The 26,636-nt window shown below is 45.3% G+C and overlaps 1 protein-coding gene across 1 annotated transcript in view; it reads left to right on the forward strand.

Annotated features, from left to right (window-relative positions):
* Nucleotides 1-3,182: 3,182 nt before the first annotated feature.
* PDIA6 (protein disulfide isomerase family A member 6) overlaps nt 3,183-26,636 on the forward strand; it is a 179,943-nt gene continuing 156,489 nt past the window's right edge. The window contains exon 1 of the mRNA XM_069605971.1: nt 3,183-3,445. Coding sequence (XP_069462072.1) covers nt 3,421-3,445 — 25 coding nt within the window. The 5' untranslated portion in view covers nt 3,183-3,420. The remainder of the gene's footprint in view (nt 3,446-26,636) is intronic.

Genomic DNA, 26,636 nt, shown 5'->3' on the forward strand with positions numbered 1-26,636 from the left:
TACAAAGTAGACCAACCAACCCTAACACTCAACCAACCGGATCTAACGAAGAGCCAAAGCACAAACTCCAAAACTTTCCTGAAATATCAGCTGAGGCAATCGCCAAGCTGGTAAAACACAGCAAGAAAGTGGGATCACCCATGGATCCCTGCTCCCCTGACATCTACAAATCAATCCTCGGACAAGGAACGCCATCAGAATACTACAGAAACCTCCTAAATCTTTCACTCACAACAGGAACTGTACCAGGATCCTTCAAATCAGCATATATCGGACCGCTTTTAAAAAACACAAGCAGCAACGTGGAAGACCTCTGCAACTACAGACCAATTTCAAACATTCCCTACCCGGCAAAACTCCTAGAAACTTACGTATACAAATGAACCCTAGAACATGTGGAAAAACACCACCTACACAAGTCGGTTTCAGACCCGCAAGAGGAACAGAATCAGCACTACTATCCATCTGGGATGACCTAAAACAAATGCAGACTCCAACACAATCTCAGCTCTGATTCTGCTTGACCTATCCACAGCCTTCGACACAATAAGCCATGACACCCTAACCAAAACATTGGAAGATATAGGTATAACTGACATGCCACTACTCTGGATTAAATAATTCCTAGCAGACAGAACAGAACGCGTATGGATAAAACCCTTCAAATCTACTCCACGAGTTAATGACTGTGTAGTACAACAGGGATCTTCACTATCACCACTATACTTCAACATCTACCAGACTCCAGTAATCAGAATCTTCAAAAAATACAAAATGACATGCTACAACTACGCAGACGACACTCAAATCATCTCCAAAATCGAAGATACTTAAGCCGATGACTCTACCCTAATTGAGTGTCTAAAAGAAGTCTTTAACTAGGTGAACGCCAACAACTTGAAAATCAACCCAGGAAAGACAGAAAACATGATTATAACAAAAAAACAAGAAAACAACACCTACATTCCCTGGCCAACGGAAATGGGAACTGCGCCCACACCATGTAAGGTAGTAAAAAATCTGGGAGTCCTGATGGACAACACCCTAACCTCAGAACCACAAGTAAACACAATAATCAAGAAATGCTTCTTCCTCCTTCACACAACAAGAAGAATCTTACCTTTCCTCTCCTTCACCCACAAAACACTCAAAATCGTCGCCCTTATCATGTCAAGAATCGACTACGCAAACAGCCTCTACCTCGGGATGGCAGAATGCCTCCTGAAGAAACTACAACGCATCCAAAAGGCAGCAGCCAGACTCCTCTTGAAACTATCCAGAAGAGACCATATCACTCCAGTAATAAAAAGACTACATTGGCTCCCAGTCAAACATTGCATCACCTTCAAAACAATGTGCATAACACACAGGGCAATCAGCGGACATGGAGCTGAATTCCTACAAAAGAAAATAACGATCTACAAGCCAACGAGACTCCTCAGATCAAGCAATGAAATCTGCCTGGTACCAAAACCTTACGTCAAGAAAAACTAGGGGCCTCCTCTTTCTCCCACCTGGCCGAAAAAACCTGGAACAACATCCCGAAAGAAATAAGAAACACCAAAGACCACCTACAATTCAGAAAACTACTAAAAACCTGGCTCTTCAACACCGCAGAATCAAATTGAAACAACTAAAACAATCAAACAGGAAACACAAAGAACAGGTTGGCAGTATTTAGGATGACACAGACAACACCCAGAACTGACTAAGGGAAACTCCTACAATAACAAGAGAGACAACGCTAGGTGGAATAGGACACAAGCGACAACCCCATGAGGACAGAAATTAGCATCCCTGCCCAAATCCATCCAACAACCTCACCCACTCCATGAACGCTACCAAGTGCCATACTGAGATGGAATTGCGAATGTTAGCAGTTGCCACATTTGGACGGAGTTGTGGACGTTGGCATCCGCCGAGCCCGGACAGAGTTGTGAATGATGGCAGGTGCCGAGCCTGGACATAGTTGCGAGTGTTGGCATGTGCCACGCTTAGATGGAATTGTGAACGGTAACCTGCTTGAACAACTGGATAGGATTGTGAATGTAGACCATTGCCCCATCTGGAGAGAGTAGCGGTTGTTGACCGATGCTGCGTATGGACTGCATTGGGAATGCTATCGAGGCCAGATTTGGATGGAATCGCGAACACTAGCTTGCCTCACACATAGACAGGTTTTGAAAGGTGGGCTGGGGGGCGAATTTAGACACAGTTGTGAATATTGGTGGGCGTCATATATGGATGGATTGTGAATATCGTACGGTGCCGGATCTAGATAGAAATGCAGAGATATTCACGCGCCACACCTAGAAAGAATGGAAATTTAGCACATCACTTCTAGACTGCGATGCCAATAAGCAACCCACTAACAATTTCGCCCCTCTTGTATACACCTCTCAAACTCTAACCAAACACAACCACAACCCTGTAGCATAACAAACCGCACAAACTTCACTACACTACAACAACAAAACAAACCACACATACACTCGCACAACAGCACACAACGGCTACCGACTAGAAAACACCCCAAGCCCAGCTCACTGTGTTAACCGGGCTGAGGCTGCCAATGGCACATCACTGCTCTCTTGCACTTTTTCCCGCTTATTTCCACTAACTCACCCCCCTCCCCTTTTCAGAGCCGCCAGCGCGCCAGGGGACCACTCCAGTGGTGATAGTGTGCGGTACAAATATCCTTTAACATTGTAGGAGCTGTTTATTGAATGCAGTGTGGAACTCAACACAAAAGTTTTGGGTTGTGTTGTTCATAGATCCGAATGAAACCACTCCCTTCTCAAAACTGGTATTTTCACTGTGGATTAGTTCCTAGGGATCAGGTAGCAAGGTTTACGTCACCCTTAAAACTTCACCTCGTGCTTTTTAAAAGCTAGCATCAGCTTAGGCAGCTATAGGCCGTGCAATATTAATTAGAAAACAATTCTATTATTTTTTATGTTCAAAACTATCTACCACCTTACTGTCAACATTGTTGTATAGTGTTTTTTTCTGATTAGTAAAAATTACGCGTTTAGCTTGAAGTAACCGTTTTAGGCTTGGCCCACATATAAACTAACAGGACACGTTATACGGCCGCTGGAATTATCACAGTTTGGTTCTTGTTCGTTTGTGGTCTCTTTTCAGTGTCTAGAGTTAAAGCTTTCGACCAATAATTTACATCCAACAAGAGCGAGTACACGGTCTTCGACTACCCGTCTGTGTGTGATTGGTAAGATCTCTGATGGAACTGCAAGCGGACCAATCAGCCGCGGCCACGGGGTGAGAGTTGTGCCAGACGAGGGAGCGTTGCATGGGATTGTCATCCAGATAAACCTTCCTCATCCGGGTTTGCGGTAGTAAGACAGCTGAAGATATTCGCACTGCAGTGCACCGGAGCAGGCGTGTTCACTCTTCTTCGATATGGCGGCATCGCGACTCTTACTAAGTAAGATTGTATGGGTGTGTGGGGATTTGATAACTCATTTAGTATCCCGGTTTAGGGTGTCCAGATTTAAAAAATGAAAATCTTGGACAGGTTACCGTCCAGTGCGGGCGGAAACTGCATTTCACACATGCAGGGAAAGGAGCTCTTACGTTTTCTGAAAGTGGGGTCCCCGTGCCTAATACGTAATAATTGACACGCTACTGCAGGAATCCTCACGTTATTAGATGAGAATTTGATACTTCAGATGTTAACAAAAACACTTATTCGCGTAGACCATGCCCACAAAACCCTAGTTTGTCGAACCATGAATGGTAGCGGATTAACAGTCTTTATTTGATTGGTTGCTTTTCATATGTACATAGCTCTCAAACATTTGTGTTGCAAAGGCGGGTGAAATCACCCGATTTTGTTTTTGGCGGGTGAGACGCCCATTGGAATGAATGGGCGTGCAGGAGGCTTGGCGGGTGAGTCAGCCCTTTACAAGGCGGGTGACACTCGCCAAAAGCGTGTGAGTTGAGAGCTATGCATTATGTACGCCATCTGGTCCAGGAGTATTCACCCCCTCCCCCGCCGTGTCCCCGCTGTTAGGTTTTTGTGAGGACCGGGGCACAACATTGTGAGGATACCTCTCCTTGCACTGGCCCAGTGGCTGAACCAATAGGAGACGCGAGGACTCTTCCTTTTATTGTATGGCTGGAGGAACCTGAATTTTGTTTTTCATGACTGCAAATGAAAGAAAACCATACAATGCTTCTCTACAGATGCACGACCGAGTTTTGTACTATGTGTATATATATGCACATCTTCATATTAAAAGGGGCTTTTTCTAAGTAACCGTAGGTTAGAATTTCATGTACATAAATAATCTGTACAAGATTATTTTACAAATTGTGAGTCTCCTATTTATTTGCAGTTTTCGGTTTCGTGACGAGAAGGATGTAGGGCAGTACCTCCACAGCCCCCGTTATTCAACCCCTTTCTATCTGTTGGCCATGTAGACTTGGGAGAGCCAGGGAACTCTGAGGTAGGGCCTTGTCTGTGGGTCTGGTCATGCTCTAGGAGCCCAACGCGGGCCAACCCAAAGCCACGGGGTGGCTGGGCTGGGTGGTGGGGGCAACAGCCCAGGGAGTCTTCTCTTTGAGTTGGGGATTGTTGGTGCTTAGGGAATGGGGGCAGTGCTTCTGTTTTGGGAAAGCGATAGGGCTCTAGGGAAAAGAGGATGGTGGTGCTTATGGGTGAAGGTCCCAGACAACTGTTACTAGTAGGATTTTTGGTCCTGTCCTTCTGTCCGTGGTAGGTTAGCAGCGTTAAATATATCAAGATGTGCCAAGTAAAATGTTAATAGTTTTAGATAAAATTGAAGTACATGTCTAGGTATGCAGGGTCATATTTGTGCGCATGGTGACCCATGTTAGCAGACTTGGGTAAATCGATGTCAATTTTGGCTAGTTGTTCGAAGGCTATTGTACGGTGTGAGGAATGGTAAATGTATGTTACGTTGCGTGTTGTAGCCTTTAAAAGAGGGTCACAATTGAGGAAAGTAAGTTTAGTGCACTCCCTTATTTGGGGAATGTGGCAAAGTAGAAATCGTGCTTTGAGATAAAATTACTAGTGAGAAGGACACAGTGAGATATGGTGCCAAGCTTAAGAATGGAAGTATGAACTAAAGTATAGGTTTATGGTACAAGAGAGAAGAGGAAGTGGAGATTGAGCTCTAGAAAAATATGAAGTCAGTCCGGACTATAAAAGCGGCAGCTAAAAGCGACTATAAAGAATAAGAAATGTTAGAACTCTCATTGTGTCCCGCTCCAGGAGGTGCCGCATATTGGTGTGGCCCCCACCGCCAAAGGTGTGGGGTGGCGGATGTTTGTTATGTGTGCAGTAGGGGAGGGTGTGTGACTTATGGGGGATATTCTATGTATGTATTCAGGTGCGAAAAGCGAATGAATACCTGGACAGCGTTTATATAATGGAGTGAAATTTCAGGTTGCAGGTACAGTTGGATAGAACATGGTACTTTGTATTGTAGAGGAGCAGTTTGCTTAGTTTATCACTGCTATCCGTGGTGGGAAGTTGTTTGCCTTGTGGTTGTATGAGGGATAAGGGGAAGTTGATGATCTACGTGACACACTTTGTTGCACTGGATGAAATGTAACACCACTTGGCAGAATGAGAGATTTATTTGGACGTGTGTGGTCTGGATTGACACATAGGGGGGAGCATCCTAGTCCAGAAGGTTGACAACCTGTGATTTCCCCACCTGTGCGACCTTTTTTCAGTAAAACCTATGGCAACGTCTGCTGGCTGTTTGTAGGAAGGGGATGTTATGTAGTATGAATGTTGTCCTGCTGGCCATCTTGGAATGCTGATGAAATGTTGGTGCATGGAGTGATTTGACAGTTCAGGCGGATGTTGATGGGTGATTGAATGTGCCAGTTCGGGGCCTGCGCTGGAGTGCAAGAGGATGACCGGTTGGTGGTCTTGTAATGTACATTCTTAAGAGTAACTGGAACAATGCTACAACTGTACGTATGTATAATGAAGCATACCTGGTCTTTGTAACTAAGTTGCTCACAGCTGGTCTATGTCTAAACTGCCATCTATTCCAACCAGGAAACACCGCCACTACGGTTTTGGTGCTGACTGGGGGAGGGGCAGAGAAGGGGATGGCGCTTGTGTTTTGGGGATGGTAGGGGCCTGGGGAAAAGTAGTGGGGTAGGGGACAGGGACACCTCTGCTGTTTTGGTGATGGCAGATGAAAGGGTTGCAGAGAAGTGGATGGCGGTGGCTGGGGGGTAGGGTGGCAGTGACAGCGTGGGTATTTTTTTGGAAGGGTGGGGGAGCGAGCGCTGTAGGGGCAAGGTAGGCACTTGAGTGACTTACCTTTTTTACAGTCATCGTAACGGGAAGAGCTCCTGCCTGTTCTAGCTAATCCAGTACCTGGGGCGCACAGGAAGTCAGGTGCCGGCATTATTTATTTTAAACTATTTTTCTGTTATGGGCGAGTAGGTGGGCTTGTTGCCGGCCAGTGTTATGAGCAGGCACTGACCAGAGAAGATTGTCAGGACAGAGTCCCAGTTTAAGCCTGGGCTGGCAAGACCCCCAACGGGCTCGCAAAACCCTGTGGCCATGAACCACAAAATAGCAAGACAGAGTGGACGAATGGGATGACACATGGAGTCTTGGCTCAAATATACATTTTTTATATTTAATCAATACCAATTTCACATAATTTATGTATGATATAAAACCATAAAAACAAATAATTCATTCCATCAATTTAACATTCGTATCTCAAACAATCGCACTTAATCCCACTCTCACTTTCAAACAATCAACAATAAAACCAATTTGGCATGTCAAGGCAGTGTAAGCTACTGCTCTCAATACAATCTTTTTAGTTTTTGAAGTGTGCATCTGGACTAACAAACACCAGTTTTTTTGACACCTGATATTGTGGACCGGGTCATTCTTGTATGCAAAAACTAAGAAAGATTGTATTGAGAGCAGTAGCTTACACTGCCTTGACATGCCAAATTGGTTTTATTGTTGATTGTTCGAAAGTGAGAGTATGGGATTAAGTGTCATTGTTAGAGATACGAATGTGAAATTGATGGAATGAATTATTTGTTTTTATGGTTTTATATCACACATAGGTTAATTATGTGAAATTGGTATTGGTTAAATATTAAACATTTATATTTGAGCGAAGACTCCACGTGTCATCCCATTCCACTGGTCCACTCTGTCTTGATATAATGTACTTTACCTGAAGGACCAGGTATTCAAATAGCAGGTTTACCCCTTTTCTTATAACGTGAACCACAAAAGCCATACCTATAGCAAAAGTTAGATAGAAATGCACTGTATGGCGATAAACGATGCTTCAAAATATTGTTTGCACAGGGCCATACTAATGCCCCGACACACGTGTCCCCTCCCAAACTAAAAAATGAAGGCACCCAAAAATCAGTTTGACAACCTCCCTCATCTCAAACACAACACACAGCTTGGTGCCCTCCCCTAGCAGCGATCAAAATAAGCATGGGATAAAGTCCCCCAACGCCCTCTATCAGTGCTGGAATCAGAATGATAAAGCAAGAGGATTTTCAAGGGCAATGTTAGACGTCCACAACATGCGTAGCTGTTTTGGGCCACTGTGGAGCAAAAAGCTACTGTCGGAGTAGTGGTTGAATCCTGAAAGTTCGTTTTGAAGTTCTAGAGTGTATACTGTACTAGAAATGCTTGGACAATTGGGCAGTTTGGATATGTCCAGGAATCATGTTTGCATTAGATCTGTTTACCTGATATTGGCACATAAGCAGGGCCGTATAAGTAACCAGGTGTTGTAAAATCCCACCCCCAATCTAACCAGTTGATGCACTGCAGGTGGTTTGTTGTAAACGAGCCAAAAGCGCCTTTATTACTTGCAAGATTCAGGCCAGTGATGGTGCCAGCCCCAATTTCTGTTTGGAGCTAAAATGACAATTTTTAAGAAGAATCTGCCTCAAATGTATATCTACTGCCTCATATCGGCAACAGCTTCATATGCAACTTGCCATGCACAGACCCATATGCCCTCTCTCAAATTCAGATGCAGAAATAAGATAACATGCCCAGGTACTACCATAACTAGTTTGGTGCTCTTTTTGCTAGGCTAATTTGTACATCTCCCTCAGAAAATTGCCATGCCAGTTCCAGGCAACCCTGCACACCCATTGATCCGATGAAACGCAAGCAGTGGCAGTGCAGTCCCCTCTTTCCTGGCAGAAATGGCCCTGCACATATCACAGCAGTGCAAGATTCACATCCAAAAAATGGGCACAACACCAGAATCGGCAGTGAAAGTTTTCTCGTTTCAGTACATGTAGCAGAAGTGCAAGCTTCACTTGTGTGTTTCGGTCTGGTTCTCACTCTCGGAAAAGGTACAGCAGGGGTAGACGCAATGCAAGCATACCTCATCGGTATAATACAGATTATAATGGTGCAAACTTCACTTCAACAGTCGTTAACAGTGCCAGTTGCCAACTAACCCAACGGGTGCACAGCACTTTCAACAGGAGGGCAGGTTTCCCTCCAGCATACCTTCAACAACGCAAGTAGCAGCAATGCAGACTTACTAGTTACAGAACAGTTATATCACCTGTAGCAACAGTGCAGGCTTCTCACACTAGATGCCTGGCACATGCTGCTACACTAAAAGTTCCCATCCGCGCGTGCATTTACGGAGTACTTTTGGAGAGTGCTGTTTAGCTGTGAGGACTGCAGAGTGCTTCTCCGTTCATCTGAACTGAGCGGAACTGACTCCTATTCAGGAAACTTCTGGTATGCTATATATGAGATTAGGGATAAGGACTCTTGACTAATTTGTTAAGATTACTGCTTGGAATGCTAAAATATTAATAATTTCTTGTAGATCGTGATTAGTCTCTGCATCTTTTACCCAGCAATCTACAAATACAGAGGCGCGCATTGGCAGAGTGCTTTCGTAGTGAGCTGTTTAGCTGTTCAGCTTCTGCTGCAGCCACACGTCCTTACACAGCATACCCTATTTATATTAAATCTCTATAAATCTTAAAATCACAAGTCGATGCCTCTAAACACAGAAAACTATTTAAACACAGAAAACTATTTAAAGAGGCACCATCTGGTCCTCTAAGAAAAACGAGATGTTACTGAAAGGAAAACTCCCAGCGCTCTAGTCTATTGGTGCAGAAATTTGCTTATTCTGGCCCACGTGCTCGACTGCTCTACCGTTGAATCTGGTCGCAGCACAAGGAGTTAAAGAGAACACCTGTTTCAATTAACTCTAAAACAGCGCTTAATAAACAGATACGCTGCCCTGCAACTGAAACGCTTACTCTGAAGATCGCGACGTTAATGCAAAATGGTGCTGTTTCTACTGTATTTGTATGTAGCGAAGGTACAATTGCACAAATCCCGGTTCTGGGAAGCTCCTGATTTTTACACCCTGAAATCACTGTGCTATATCTGCGATACTGATTGCTTTAAAGGACTGCCCGGCTGTACAAATAACAGATGACTGTTTACTGGAAACCAAACTTGGAATGATTCCAGTTAGTATAACTAATGCAGCGGAGCTTGAGTTGATAACTGACAATCTAAATAAGAGTATTAAAAAAAAAAAAAACATGCATGTGCAAATACATAATGAGGAATGATTATTGGCACCAGCTGTACACCCTTCAATGTGAAATGAGGAATGATTATTGGCACCAGCTGTACACCCTTCAATGTGAGAATTGAATGTAAATGAGAATTTAAATGAAAGAATGCCAGAATTTAATTTGAATTAAATAATCACCTGGAATACTCCGATGGCACCAAACAGAATAATCAGTTAATCCAAGAGGGGGGAAAAAAGAATGTATTAATGGGAAAGATATGTACAAATTCTTATATCCTGTAGTACCTGAAACTCAAATGATTGCATGTAACATACACAACTGACTTGTCTCATTCACCTATTCTGTACCCCAATTCGATGTCTCCTTTTGAATTCCGTGGCTGCTTCTCTATGTGAGACCGAGACCATCGTTTGGCCTAAACCAATTGCCCATTCCTACCTATGAGATGACTTGGGCAGCGATAACGGATTGTTTTGTCTGACTACATTACACGAGAACTTAGAAAAGAAACATGAACAACAATCCATCATACTAAGTGCGATACTATACAAATTGCGTATATATTGCTGCTGATGTTAATCATCAACATTTAAAGATGCAGGAAATTGGATATAATGAAACAAATCTTTGGCTGTACACATGCAGAAACCATGTATGACTCAAGCGACCCTTGGGGCTGGTCTGCCTTCTATTACGATTGAGATAGATGAGACAACTCCGTCTACTACTGAGTGTAAATTAATAGACACCTCCAACATTGTAACTGTCGACGATTCTCAACAATGTCTGATGTAATTGGAATTGGTCCAGCGATAAATGAACCATTTTCTAAAAGTTAAATAAAAAGTCTTTAAAAAAAGTAAAATGACAGAGGAAAAGGAAAAAAGAAAAAATCTGATACCACAAAAAGGTATTCCTAAATCAAAAACAAGCAAATTCATTGGTGGACTAAAACCCCAAATAGTAAATTAACACAATATGTGGGGGAAGAAAATAAATGAGACCTCATTAAAAGAGCCAATGAATAACGAATCAGAAAAGAGAGGCGCCGAGATTCCAAACATTGAAAACAACTCTTTACCATCTGAGTCCAATAGAGGAAATGATGAAGATGAGAACGAGTTGATGAATCTTTCAACATATTCTGTATCTTCATTACCTATAGCTAGTACGTCCCAGTCCACCAAACATTGGCTAATAACTTATGATATAACTAGAGCCTTAATACATAATTGTCATGATGCCTGCCCCGGGGACCCAGACCAAGTCCAGCAACACCGGAAGCAGGCATCAAGTTATTCCAAGCAAGCCCAACAACCCCTTCTAACTGTTGAAGAAAGAAGATCTTGTGCTGTACAAAATGGAAAATCTAATAAAGATACAATTATTCCTGACGTGGCAACTAAAAGAAATCGCCAAGCACATAAAAAAGAAATCAAACACAGAACTGTATTTTAAAGAGAACCGATCTTCTCATGTTAACTATGAGAGACAGGAATCATAGAGACCCATATCCAAATAGATCAACCATGCTTACCTTGTGTACAACAATTCCAAAATGAATAAATATAGAACAGTCTGTCATTGAATCCATATACATTGAAAAAATTTAGTAATATGGACACCGCTTTAATAGCATCACTGAAACCGACGATATGGGATGAAAGAGAGGAAATCCACCAACATGGCTTTACTATTAAAAATAAAAGCTGGTAGAGAGGAAACGACAAAGAAGATCGGAAAAGGAGGAACTAAAGAACAGCACCCTCTCTTAATCCCAGACAATTAGTTATCAACTGTGAACGTGGGAAGGGTCATTTAAAACACAGGCCTTTTATGAATCTAATCCTCAATCGCCACCGATTGACAAATGGTCTTGGTTAAAACAAGCTATTAAGGAATATAATCATGTGAGAAAATAATAATGCTTAAATGATGATCATCAGCAAACCATGCAAATGGCAGTTTGGAATACCAGAGGCTAACCCATCTTTTGCAATCTATTAATAACCATTCTTTGCATGAATATGATCTAATTTTTCTGCAGGAAACTTGGGATCACAAATGAACCAACATGGCTAAATTTCGAGGTATGCTGGATTCCGGCAATCAAAAAAACCAAAGGCTGTCCTATGGCTGGCCTGCTTGCTGCCCTGAAGATTGACGCTATATAGCGGCATGGAAAACGCCTCATCCTTGCATACAATTGGTAAAACTAGAATTTGGAAATCCTTTGAGTCCTCTGGCTCCATTCTGTGCCATTCTCAATGTTTATTGGAATTCTGCTTTAATTTCGATGAGGAATTGCCACATAATCGACATGCTTGATCTTTCCAAACGAACCAAATATGTAATTAATGCTCTTATTGGGTGATCTAAATTTAAAATGTATACCATGTAATGCTAACTCCAAAAGCATCCAGATGGTTGAAACGAATGCATGAAAGAAATCTACACTTACTAAATGGCGCAATCTTGGGGAACCGTAGTGAAGTGGTCTGGTTGTTGTAATGATCCACAGCTGAGATGGACCTTTAAACATGTAAAGGCCTTTCAGGTCAGAATGAAGCAGCAGAAACGTGAGTCGCAGCTGTACACTGCTCTGCAGAGAACGTGGCACAGGTCAAAGTTCCTGGAAGATGTAGAGGATGCGCAACAGGAAGTATTGTTTAGTCCAGCCGTCTCAAGGGAGAGAGAAGCTCTCTGTGTCCTGCATCTTCCCCCGGTATGAGGTTTTCACCAGATTGTGTGTGGAGCAGTGAAAGCGCCATTGACAGACCGTGCAAGCAGCGATAGGCTAATTGGAGCTGTCAAAATACTGGGAAGTCTCAAGTGAAGAAGCAGTGAGTCAGTAGGAGACGCAAGGAAAGACTGCTGAGCTAACCTGATATAGGTGACCCCGTGGTGCTCTGAAGTAGACTGATGTACATTTTGAATACCAAACATTTGAATTCAAGCAAACTGGGATCAACTCTCCTATTAAGAGACGTTGAATAGGAGAATATTGTAACCAACATAGCCAAAGCCAAAAAGAGGCAATAATCAAGCAAATGGGATACAACTTGCCTAAAGAGGGATATCCAACAAGGGGACATTATAACCTGCATTGCCAAAGAAAGCAGAGAGTGACACCAAGGCCATTTAAATGTAGCAGTCCCAGAACAAAATACCTTGTGGGAGAAAGTTGTGAACTACATTGCTAGCAGCCAATAGGTTGTGTAGAAGGACTTGCAGGCGAAGGGCCCTCCTTGTAGAAAGGATCAAGGGGGAGACCAGTGTAACTTGCATTGCTTATGGCAAACAGCATGGCCCTTTTGTACAATATGCATGTAGACGTTGTTGTGAAGCAATCATGTTGAAAGTCAAGAGACTAAATCAAGAAGCTTCAGTTGATTCAACTTTGGAGGGCGACGACTACTACTGTGTTTTGATGAACTGTTGTACGACCATGAAGAAGAAATGTAATGTGATTTTAAAAAAGTGATTGGTCTTCACAGCAAAGTACATTTGCATTGACATTTGATTTCACGTATGAAGGGTCTTTTTGGTTTGCCAAGCAGAAGGTTGTGGTAGCTTTAATAATTCTCCAAGTCAGAAATCCTGTTGTAACTCTATATCGACCTGGAGTGGAAGTTGGCTAGTAAAAAGAACATTCCTGAAATTGAACTTTGGTTTGAAACATCCTGAATTGATCCAGGGGAAGGGAATCCAAACCTGGTCACAAGGAATCCCATTTAAAACATTTGTGTTTCAGTTTGTGTGAATCTTAAATCGCCAGTTAATTCCTGTATGCTTTTATTGTGTGTTTTGGTATGCGGGACACATACTTTTGGACATTGGGTCATTTTCCTTTGGCCTTAGTTTATTAGGTAGGGAAATCCTTGTTGGGCTAGGGAAAGAGAGGATTTCAGCTCACCCTTTATTATTTAACAAAATGGCGTGGCAGTCTCATATTTCTGACCCTGTGTGTGTGTGTGTGAGAGAGAGGGGGCAAACTTATAGGGGGGGTCCCAATTTCTTTTTTACCCCCATAGACTGAATGGGGAAATACTTTGCGCACGGCTGGACAGATTTTCACCAGTTGCGGCAGGAGCGGGGGCTTTGGTCAGAAAGTGTGCTTTTGGGTGTTTGGTGGAAATACGACCAGTACTTTGGTTGCAAAGAACTGAAATACACGTCGCAAAAAAATGAGTGATATCTGGGTCCGCTCCGCAGACCCATTTCCCTGTTCGCTCCGCAGACAGAAGTGTCATTGGCTCGCGGTACAGCGTGCTGTCGGTGAAGTTTGGAGGCGGCCGGTGGTTTGCTGGAGCGAAGCGTGCTGTGCGGCAAACATTTTTGGGAAAGATGCCATGGTGTATTGAAGGACAGTGCAGCGGCAGAAGGGTCTGGAAAATGTACCACAAGCAAATAGTTGGCGGCAATAAGGAGGGGGAACGGGTGTGGGAGTAAGTGGTTCATGTGACCTATCTACATAAGTGAAAGAAGAGTGCCTGCAGTATTCGTGAGTATTGCACCAATTTGCAGGTACCTAGACAGGCACTTTGTTTGGTGATTGGAGGCAGCTGTCGTAACAGCCCTAAAGCTTCTGCCGCGACCTGTTTGCAGCGACCTCTTTTCGTGGTGAGTGGTGGCAGGTCAATTGCAGAAGAGGGAGTGAATTGCTCATGATATAGATTGGGTGGGAGTGCGGGTGGCTGTGCGCTGCGGATGGAATGCACTAGTTGGGCACATGGTGGCATGCACGGGTGAAAGAAGTTGCAGTGCGTCGTGGAAGGATTAGACTAATGGGTGCATGGCTGTAGGGCATGCACTGAAGAGCATAGGGCTTCAACATACCCACCGCAGGAACGCATGTTTGACCCTACATCCGTTATAGGGTGGTGCTTGCGTAGTGTGGTGTGTGCAGATTGGTTGCAGTAAGGCCAATGTTGGAAACAGAATGCGGGTAGGTTGGCAGTGACACTGTACTTGGCTACGCCCATAGTATGTGATTGAATTTGTAGATGCATAGCTCCATGGCGGTGCGCTGGTAGGGTAGGAGTGCTGGTGGCAGTGGTGTGTTTGTGGATTGGCGTAGTTGGTGACATTATGTTGCTGTGGGTGTGTTCAAGGCCTATGCTGTGTGCAGATTTGTTGAAGTAGGCTCAATGTTGTGGATAGTGACACAATACTTTGTGAATGGGTGTGGGTAGGGGTGAAGGAGGCTGTGGTGGGTTTGTGGATTCTGCTAATTGCGACCTGTTTTTGTGAATGGGTGTTTTATGGTGTGGGGGAATTGGGGTGAAGTGCTGCTACCTACGTATGTTACGTTTGTTCATTGTTCATAATGTTGGCTACCCACAAGGGCGTTATGTTAACTGTTGCAATTTGTTGCTGCATAGCTCCATGGTGGTGCCCTGTGGTTGGAGATGCTGCAGTGAAAGGTCATGCAGTGTGGGCACTGGGTGCAGTGTTTGCAAACTGTCGGTATGGTAGAGGGTATGGTTGAAGGGCAGCTTATGTGCTTGGATAGTGTGCTGTGTGCAAAAAACATTTTGTGGTTAAGTTGGCAGTGACACAATACTTTTCTGAGTGGAAGTGGGTAAGACAATAGTATGTGAAGGAAAAGGCGTAGGGGTGCCGGAGACAGTGTAATGTTATATACATTATAGTAACTGTTGTATGTAACACTGTGTGTATACATTGCGGTGTGGAGGTTGGTTAGGAGTGCTGGTGCCAGTGGTGCGTATGTGCATAGTGGTAGTTGCTGACATGCATGGTTGCATTACGGTGCGGGGAATGAGTGCAAGGAGCGCACCCACTGCAGCAATGCAGGTTTGACAGTGCCATCAGGCACAGGGTGGTGATCTTTGGGGAATGGATGTGGAGCACATTGTCGACGTGCTACAGCACCACAAGTGAGTTGCAAAGCGTGTCTTGTGTCTTCCATGGTTGTGGTGATAGTTGCAACATGCTACATATTTGGTGTTTGGCAGGAGATGGTGCAGTGAGAAGTTGTGTAGGGTGGCCACAGGGTGCAGTGTGTACGTAATGAGGGTATGGTTGAAGTGCAACTTATATGTGGTTGGTTACTCTGCTGTGTGCAGATTTATTGAAGTAGGCGCGATGTTGTGAAGCTGTTGTGCATATGTTGCCAGTGACACAATACTTTGAATGGCAGTGCATAGGTGTGGTGCAGGCTGTGGTATGTGGATTCTGCTTAGTGTGACGCGTTTTCGTGAATGGGTGTCTTATGGTGTGGGGGGAGTTGGGGTAGAGGTGCTGCTACGTAGGTTACGTTTGTGCATAATGTTAGGTGCCCACATGGTCACTTGCTTAAATGTATAGTGTTATGGTGGGTGTGGAAAGGGCTGCACTTTTGTGTGCATGGCCAAAGCTGTGCTGGGTGCGTCTTCGGATCTTTGTGAATGCACGATTGCAGCATTCTTTAGCAGAGGTTTCTGGTGGAGGGGCTTTGCAATCAAACGGAACGTGTACTGAGAGTATTTAACGGTAAATATGGAGCAATGTACAGAAATGACAGTGTACAATGCAGAGATTTTGTATGTGATTGCTGCCTGCATATTTGAAAACTTAACAACACCCAATGGGGGAGTGCTGCAACAATGACCGTGCAAGGGGAAGTATTGTGTGTGCTTACTGGGCCGTGGCCCTTAGTGTAGATGGGAAAGCGCACATGCCACTACGAGCAGGGTGGAAATGGGCAATTGGGTGTTTAGGGTGTGGTTCACAGGAAGGGGCGGTACCATTTCGTCCCAATACTGTCGTGAGGTTGATCGAGAGACGCACAGTGCTCATCGTCGGTGATACCTTTTGTGTGCTATCTACACAGGTGTTGTGCGCACAGAGGTGTTGCTGGTAATTTCAGGTTGGAAGGAGTGGACGCTTTTTGGGCCTGTCCGGGTGACTGCAGTTTCGGCGGTATGGTTCGCCTTTGCAGATATATGGCATCCGTCACGAACATAGAATTTGCATGGTGCACTATGTAAGTCTACATCTGGGTTGTATGTCGTGTGGAAGATTAATCCGTCATCTAAAGAGGTTGCTGAGCGCAGTGATGCAGATTTTTCCTACTGCCAAGGTAGTTTTCTCATGCATAACACCAAGAGGAGTATGGGTCCATGACGGTGTAGTTTGTCCCCAGCCAGAGGTCGGAAGGTGTTAGGGAGAATTCTCTCTTTAGGCTGAATTTCCTAACTTAGTGAGTCCCCCAGCAGCTTTGCTGGATTTCTGGAGTTTGATTTTATTTCTCCTGCCAAGAGTGAGACTCTTTTTCTCCCACTCTTGGACATGATTTATGGTGTTCCTTTGACTGTTAATGTGTTTTATGGGCTATGGGGTCCTTTACTCCATAGGGTCTCATGTGTTTTTACTATGTGTGTTACACAGCACCCCCCGTGCAGTGACAGAGGGGTGTCATAGTGACACCCCACCATAGACTCCATACTCTGGGACTGACTACTGTCTCCCAGGGCATGTAAAGTCACCATTGGCTTTACTAGTCCCAAATTATGAACAGAAACCAGTACAAACCATCATATTGTGGACGTACTGGTCGGGGCATTTCGATTGCCCCGGGGTCTGTTAGTCGAGTGGGCACGTCTCCGTCCCCCCTGATCGAGTTTTGGCTGGTGGCAGTGGAAACTACTTTTTATATTCGACCGCAAATATATTCCTGTGGCATTTTCCCATTGTTCGAGTCTACCAACTTTAATTATTTAATTCTCATAGCCTCGAACTTGCCGCCGGTTTATTTATTTAATAGTAATTCCCCGGTTGGTATTTTTTGCCAGGACTCGAATCTAAAATGGCGTTTGTGTTCTCTTCTGTGACTCCAACCCAAGTCGAGCCCTTTGTTCCACTTTTTGGCGGGCTTCTCCACAGAAGCCTCCAAAAGTGGCGCCACTGTGTCTGGGTACCACAGTGGGTGTGGGAGGGGGGTTTAGGCACTCTGGACTGTAACTCAAGTCACACTCTTGTGTGATTGGCCCAGCTCACCACTTAGCATGTTTGATTGACAGCTAGGCTGAGTGAATGGGGGTGTGCTGCATAAAGGCAGGGCTTTGGGGACTGGAACTTCAGAAGTCGCCACAGGACCTGAGAATCCGACGAGGGAGAAGCTGAGCCGACCTACCACGACGACACCACCGGTGGAGCTCTGCGGAACCGACTCGCCACTTCCCGACGACAGAGAAGATCTCCCGGCTGGAGAGGCTTCTTCCCCTGACTGGTGGGCACAACCAGTTTTACTTTCTTCTCTTCACACCCCAGACCGGATTGTGGTCGAATTGCCCGTGCCAAGGACCCCGGCAACCGGATAGCCACTTACCACTGGACCGCGAATCAAAGGACCGCTCCTTTTTCCTGAGAAACTCCGCGGCTGGTTTCTTCCCTGGCAGTGCAACGGACTCCTGTCTTCCTCCCCGACGAGATCCTCTTTTCCCCCGGACGAAGCACCAACTTGCATGCGCTGCCAGGAACAACTGCCCCTGCTGGAGGATTCTCACCACTTTAAGGTACCGTGTCCGCCAGACCTCCCTTTCTAAAGATTGCTACAAGGTAATAATAACCCCTTAACCTTCTGGACTGGTCGCCTTGACCTTCTAACTGGTCCCTTTCTTTGGTCCAACTCTTTTTGAACCTTTTCAAGACTTTTGTGCACTGCAACCGTGTGACCTTGGACACATTTTGTTTGATCCTCTTAAAGTGGATCCAGCCTACTGAACTCTAACTTCACGGTGTTACTTTGCCTTTCTCTCTTGTTGTGTTCGTGAAAAAGTGTTGGGATCTGTTTCAATTTATTCTCTGCTTTTCTCTCCCTTTGTAAAACGAATTATTAGAGTGCCATCTACGTTAAGCGCTCACCGCTGTCCGAAAATAAGTGGGGCTTTCCTTAAGATTTGTCTAATATTCTTCTAAGGGAGTGTATATCTTTTAGTGACCGTGTTTTTGAATTGCTTACTGTTAGTGCCTGTGTGTTTTTCTAGATGTGGTTTTAAATAATTTTTACACCACGCCCTGGTCAGTGTTTACTTGTTCTACTGTGTCCTTTTGACCTATTATGAATACTCTGTAACTCTTCTTGAGGGAAGTCTGACTGCTCAGCCACAGCTACCAAGTGAATCTGTGTGGTACAGACTGCTACCAAGTGGGTTTACTGCCAAACACCTTTAGTCTTAAATCGTTTGCAGTGGCCCCAGAGGGAACTGCACAGGTTTCTGCCTAACAGAAGGTGTGCTATAAACAAAATTATGCATGAATTTATGCAGACTGCTGGCATGTTCTCCACCTACTATGAGATCATGAAACTATGCAGTGGTTGCGTACAATGGCATTTTATTACGTGTAACCCAATGAGGTAGAGCTGCAGAGAAGATTGTGCAAAGGGAAGGAGGACTGCTCCATCTTGACAGGGGTGCATCCTTCGCGCTACTTTGGAAGGCGCACGTGCCACAATCTGCCCTTTAATGCCCAATTGACATGGCAGTGTGGGGATTAGCCCATCAGGTAGTGTGGGTGTGGTTAACGAGAAGGGGAGGTGAAACTGTACATTATGGTCTGCGTACTGAGGGTGGCTGACATGGCGAAACTCATTATGTTGACTGTAGGTGATCCCTTTGTCATAGATCTGCACAACTATGCCCTGGAAAGGCACTTTGACAGCAATTTTGGTTAGGAAGGAGTGGACACATTGTGGAACGCTGTGTATGAGTGAAATTTCGCCGATATGCATGCACTTTCCAAAGACCTCGCCACTTTTACAGCAGTAGATGTTATTGTTATCCACTACGGCGGCATGCATATGGGTTACCTGGCTTGCTTAGATTTGCTCAATCCATAGACTGAGGAGAGTGCTGTATGTCTCCCACTGCCAAGGTGCTTTTCTCATCCATAATACCACAGCGAGTATGGGCCACTGCTCATGTATGTTGTTCCGAGCCAGACGAAGGAAGGTGTCTCAACAGAAGCATGTATACTTTTTTGTCCGCTCGTGGAATGTTCTTCTGCAACAATGACCTCATTAGATGTGGAAATAGAGTTTTTCCAAGAAAATGGCATTTTGTTTTCACCCATTATTTTGCCCGTCTACAGGATTCGGTGAAGAGATTACTGCACTAATGTGAGCACAAGCAAACACAAAAGCGAATTAAAAAAAAAAGGTTTTCTGTAGAAGCATCATAAAAATAAAATGTTTTTAAAAACTTAAGAGCCGCCCCGTACCACAAACTCCCCCACCTACCCTGGTTGCAAGTTGTTATTCCCCCATGCCTGCACGCAGCACGAAAGCCACATCCAGGGATTTTGCGGGTGGCTGCCACGGAATTGGAACTGTGGGGATTGTCCAATCAGATGCTTAGGATGTGCAGCAAAAGGAAGAGGGAATCCGGCTTCACTCGGGTCCGGCCCTCGACGTACTTGGGATCCGCATGTGCCGCATTCAGCACTTCTCACCATGCTGGCCTATGCAAATGGGACTGTAGCGATTCTCAGGTGGTGCTCAGTGTGTATGTCACAGGAAAGCGCACCAATAGGGAGGAGTCCTCCAGCTTCTCCGGGGTGCGGCCCTCGTGGTATTTTGGGGTGGGGGGAAGCTATGAAGTGACTGATTTTGGTTTGTCTGTGTGACACTTTGGTGGCACGCAATCATGCCGACATTATTATTGTTCATTGTCGAGGGAAAATTGCACATGTTACACGCGTTTCAGTGTATTTTGCGATGAAGGCGGCACTTGCACAGGTCATGCATTTGTTTTTGATCTTTTGCATAACTTTCTATTGCATTATGCAGACACTGTTGTGGCTGCGTCATTTTTTATTTGGTATGAAAAAAGAAATCGCGGTACATTACGAATAATTTTATTTGTGCCTTTGTACAACATGTGCTATTGGCGTACTTCACACATGGGGGTGTGGGGGGGAATGACATTTCACAGCACGGTCTTACTATGCCTGCCATCCCGATTTCTGCACATCCCATCCAAATTGCCTTGGTGACCTTCTTGAGTGTTGTGCACTTACACTATTTAAAATGCTGTGCAACACGTAAAGAAACCACTTTCTACAGCGACTCCCTTTCCAAAGGATTGAACTACAGTGTTTTGCACAGTGCAACACCGCCCGCCCTGCATCCGTTCATTGGCAATTCCATTGTTGAAAGGTGGTGTTTTTTAAAAAAAAAGTATTATTTTTTCCATTTTTATTTATTATGGTCTGCTGACACACATCACAGAAGGAACGGCAGGAAAGGCCCGGTACAGAAGGGCCAGCACCTGCATGGATACCATAGGGGATGTGCAGAGAGAAGGAATTATTGGGTGGCGCTCACCTACAAAGGCACCAGTCATTGTTATGCTCCCGGCCGCACCCTTCCCACGCACTTCCAAGTACCTTCCCTCTGTAGAGTAGCGTGTTGCAGTACATGCGCAATACAATGCCCTTTGTCGGGTAAGGGTCTGTAGAACGGCATATGGGCTGCAAGGATGTCTTGGAGCTCTGCTGCACTACAGCAGTGCTCCTTTTGTTGCCCACAGCAGATGTGGCAAATGCTGCACATGAAATTACCCTACGTAACTGTTGAAAGGCCGGTAGACTGCCCAATAGTCCCTTGTGCTTTCATTTCAGTTGTCCTTACACGCCGTACAAACACTTCATGCTACCCCATTACTCTTATTCACAGAGATGCATACATTCTGGAATACATGAATGTTTATGTATACAACAACGTGAAACAGCTTAATTACGTGGAGGAGGAAGGCATTTATTCTGTGTGACCCATGCAGGTACAGTACTTTTCTAAGCCCCACTAACATTGTTTGCGCGCTGCATATAGCCATGTTTGCTTACTTGCTTTTACATGCACTAGTATGTGCGTGAGCAAGCTGCACCAACTTTGCCATTTTGCAGACTTGACTACAAACTGTCCCACCTGTAGTTACATGTGTCTGTTTCACGGGTCATGAAAAGGCAAGCAGCACATCAATCAAGTTAACGCAATGAATCCGTTGGGCTGGCGACGGGGGCGTTGTTACCAGCACACAGTGGATGACCTATGCATGGGTATAGGTGTGGAACGGATACACATGCGTTTCCACAGCTATTTGAAAATGCATTAGAAGATGCGGACACTAATGGAGTCCTACGGTTACTTGCAGTGTGCTTGCACATATGCTGACCAGGTGCAGTCTCCCTAGGAAACGTCCATATTACTCATCTGTAGTCATCTTGGCCAGTACTGTGAGGCACAGATTCACCATGCAATGTTAACACAAAAAGAGAAACTACTGAAACACTCACCAACATTTACCATGTACATCTGTAATTGCTAAGATACACCAACACAAATCGGAAAAGGAGGAGGTAGCGCAAATGGATACATATACCACACAATTTGGCCTTCCAACGCGTTTTTCATGAGGGCAGTCAAGGAATCGATAACCAACTGTTGTTAACTGGACATTATGGTTCCATTGCAGTACCAAACAGTTATCTTCTTTACAGAAAATACTATGCTAAAGCAACGTTCTGATTACAGTGCCCTACTAAAAACCTATGAAATTCACGAACAAAAAACATTGTTAAAGGTATGTTCTGGTTAAGTTGCACTACTAAAAAACCTATGAAATCCCATGGAAAAATGTTACAGGGAAGTTCTGGTTACAGGTAAAACCGAAAAACCCCAGAAATTCGCCAGTTATGGTAAGGTACGCAACCGTAACTCGCGCTACCACTGTGCACTGCAAGGACGTAGACCCATGACCTCAGGCTCAACTATGCAAGATGCAGTTGCTAAATCGCTCCCAGCTCCCCTCAATTTCGAACCCTGCACAATGGGAAACCTTTAAAGTCTATCGGCGGGGGCACTGTATATTGCTGGAATATGGGGTCCTCAGGACAATCGGGGGGCGATTGGCGGGTCTCAAGGCAGAATTGAAGGTACTACAGACTACAGTCGGGGGAGGAGATGTGGTGGTGGGGGTAAGGGAAAAAAAAAGTGCGTGTTTGGCTGCAACAAGGGCAGCGATTGATAATTTTAGGATCGAGGTAGAGAGATGGGTATGGTTTCTGGCAGCTCCGCACTTGGCGCATCAGTAAGAGGAGGAAGGTTGGCCTAGGAAGGAAGGTAGGCCTGGGCAGTATTTGGTTCGACTGGTGCGAGAGGAAAGGGGCCAAACGGATATACCAGTACTGAGAGGGTCAGGCGCACGCTGATGTCAGAGACTTTGTATGCAGAGCGAGGGCGGGATGATTACTGAGGATGCCCAGTTGGCTAGTGTAGATGAGTCCACGAACGAGTTGCTGGGGTCTCTCGGACTGTCGACGACCTACATGTGATTAAAGTGCTGCCGACTTCCAAAGCCCCATGTTCCGACGGGATTACCTCTGAGTTTCATAAGGAATTTGGATCAAATGTGGCCAGAGATCTCCTTCAGATGTGGCAGGGAGGCATTACAGGTTGACGGTACTATCCCAGATGCTGCGGGAAGGCATTATTACTTTGCAATTAAAGCCGGCAAAGATCCGCTGGAATGTGCCAATTGCAGTCAGAATTTCTCGATCAACCTGGACACAAAGATATTTTTCAAAATTCTTTTGGTTAGGCTGCTCTCGCACCTTTCCTCGGGAGTACATCTGGATCAGTCTGGGTTTATTCCTGGGCACTGTACGGCATTACATTTGCAGTATTGGCTCATATTGATCAGGCTGTTGGGGCCCTCGTCGATACTGTACTGAGGAGGATTGAGCTTCCTTCCCACTATATTGAGTGCATCAAGGTCATGGATTCAGGAGTGATGGCGTGGATTAGTCTCGTTAGTATGCGCTCAGTGTCGTTTGTACTGGGTCATGGGACACGGCAGGGGCACCTGTGTTTGTGTTTTTTTTTTTTTGTTTTTGCGATCGCTATGGAGCCAATTGTGGCATGTCTAAGGTTGCAGAATAGGCACAGAGCTCTGGTGCTGGGCGGAGTCAAGGAGCCGATTTATATGCAGATGTTCTGCTCCTGTATGTGAAGGACCATGAGACAGCTGTTGGTAGAGGTTGAAGCTTTTGGGGACATTTTGATGCTGCGGGTCAAGTGGTCCGGATCTTTTTTGTTCCTGTTGAATGAGACTATAAGGCGCCTGCTATGGTTAGAGGGGGTTCGGTTGGGAGCAGCTGCATGCTAATATCTGGGTGCGCATTTTTGCAGGAGTCGGAAGCAGCTTTTGAAAGACGATCATGTGGCATACCTGGATGTACTGCGGAGCAAGAGTAAGCGATGGGCTGCGCTTCCCATCTCTCTCATGGGTAAGGTGGCTATGATCCTCCCTAAACTGTTGCATTTGTTTCTTAACATTCCAGTTTGGCCTGCGTCTCAGTTTTATACAGAATTGCGGTCGTCATTGGTTAAGTTGGTTTGAAGGAAGGTGCTTACCAGCACTTGGGAACAAGGTGTGCTAAACATACCCAATATGGAGCATTATTACTTCGCAGCACACGTTCGTTCGGGTCATATTTGATAACCGGTTCGCCACCATTTCCTCATGTGCCTTTCTAGAGGCAGTCGTTCAAGCCTTATATCCAGTGTCTATGAAGGTCTCTGACAAATGTCCTTTTGGCCCGGTCTTGTGTACTGTTGATGCATGGCGAAGGCTGTGCTTGAAACTGCACCCATACACTGCAGAGTTGACAGTCTGGGATATTCAGTGTATCGCCCCAACATGTGATGGGGTCATAAAGAGAGTGGGTGGGATTGGGTATCAATAATATGTTCGATTTCTATGTCGAGGGACCTTTGGGACCTGGAAGCAGGTGGAGCCCAAGCTGGGGAGGAGATTTGGACTTGCTTTTCAGTATTTTAGGATTCTTAAGGCATTTAATGGATGGGTCACCGGGATTCCCAGCCGAGCCGCAGGCATGTGCGGTTTTAAAGTATCTAGTTAACTCGGCAAATGCAGGCTGGCTGGTCTCTAATATTTATTAATGTTGCAGAATTTGGCTCCTAGGAGGAGCATTAGCATGTAGGTTGCAAGGGATGGAGATATTGGGTTGGATCGGGAGGACTCTAAATCGCGATATGTATGTACATACAGCAAGAGTGGCGATTAATGCTAGATTTAAAATTCTCCACCGTGCTTACATGTCCAATGGTGCAGAAGAAATTCGACACTACCAAGGATGGTAGATGTTCTCCATGTAAGAGGGCTAATGCAGGATTTCTCTGCGTCCTGTGGGATTGCCCCACAGTTTTTTTTTTTTTTTTTTTTGGAGGCAAGTAGCAGAGATGACGGAGGGCACAGTATTTCATGAAGTATCTCTAGATATTATGTGCCGTTTGTTTGGCTCACTCCCGGGACTCCCCAAGGGTGGGAGGATGCTGTTGTCAATCCGTATGATCCTAGCTAAAATATGCATTTTGAGGATGTGGTCTAGCTTAGTCATGCCAACAGGTGGGGAGGTGGCTGCGTGACCTGGCATGGTGTGGGGGTGTGAACCATGACTATTGTACTCCACTGCCAGCAAAGTCTAAACCCGTGGACATAGTAGAGACTGGTTAGCTTCAAACCAACTGCTACCAGGGGATACTGCCCCACTGGGAAGCCTATTGGCCAGGTGGAATCGGGGCTCAGATAACTAATAAGGCCTGGCGTCCACTTCTCAGGCCCTCTTGGGGCCAGTCCTGGCGCCAGGCTCATCAGCAAGGAAAGACATCTGCTTGGGGAACTACTTTATTTAGGCTTTCAGCCAACATGGAGGCATCCACATAGCTTTGTTCCTAGAACCAAGCTATGCTGTCTAGTGTTTTGGGTGTGGTGTGGTGGCCTAGGTACTACTTTACAGTGGCTATTTAAACCACACCCGAACAAGACAACACGCTTTGCGTTACTTTGCTTCTAGCAACGTGACGCTCACCGTGTCCAGCTTTCTCACGAGCCTGGTGAATTCTGGACCTGCAGAAAAACCAAGAACATCGTTAGCAGCAGAATCTTACCTGCATTCATCATCTTTCACTGCTTGCAGCTCCTGGGCAGCTCTGTTGGTGGAGTTCACCGCCCGGATCGAAGGACCTGAGAAAAGTAGAAAGACATCATTAAAGGAGGTAGTTGAGACATTACAACCACAAAGCGCTTAAAGACTTACCTGGTTGGTTGCTTTTCGGCCGGCATAGCTCCGGAACTCATCTGCGCTGGGGACTCGCTGCGACCTACGAAAAGAGAAAAGCTCAGGTCAGTGAGGACAAGACATCTCTGCGCTACGCAAAGCGCCTCCTTACCGCATCCTAGCGCTATAGCGCGCCATCATCTCCCGGTGAGAACCAGCAGATCCAGTTCTCCACGCTGACACTCCGCGCTCCTAGGGAGATGGGACATTTAGAACAGAGAAAAGGCATGCAAGAATTACGACGCCATCAATCGCAATAAGACCTACCTGAAAGACGCTACAAGGGCAGCAGTCAGTGATGTAACTGGACCGCCCCCGCCCACAAGACAACGCGTCCCTGCCCAGAGAGCAGGACTGAGAGTCCACCGGTTCCGACAACCAGGTGAGAAGAAAACCTGGAGGGGTTGGAAACACAAGGGAGGTGGGAGAAAACTTACCTTGGTCGCCCAGTCCTAATATAGTCTTAATTTCCAGGCGGAATCCCATCGAGACCACACCATTGAATCATTGGGAAGGGCACCAACGACCAACTGGCTGGGTGGCGCCCCCGTGGATCCCAGGTAAGCGTAACAATACTTTTGGCTCCTAGGGCTAATTGGTGACTTCCAAACATGTAAATATGACATTAACTTGAGTATTTGAGAATGTTAATAAAGAAGAATTAGAACACATCTATTACAAATTTAAACGTAATGGTTGATAAAAAAATTGACAAAGTTAAAGGAGCATCTCTCATCTCTGGTATCTCCTGGTTACCCTATGGTAGCACCTGCCGACAAGGTGATGCCGACACCCAGGAGCTGGTGTTAGCTCCTGCTCATTGAATCTTTATTTTGAACCCTGTACTGTCCTCACTGAGGACAATGAACCCTCATTAATAGCAAAAAAGCTTTTCCCGG

This window comes from Ambystoma mexicanum, chromosome 4p (assembly GCF_040938575.1).
Source record: "Ambystoma mexicanum isolate Mex_15411 chromosome 4p, UKY_AmexF1_1, whole genome shotgun sequence".
Taxonomy (NCBI): domain Eukaryota; kingdom Metazoa; phylum Chordata; class Amphibia; order Caudata; family Ambystomatidae; genus Ambystoma; species Ambystoma mexicanum.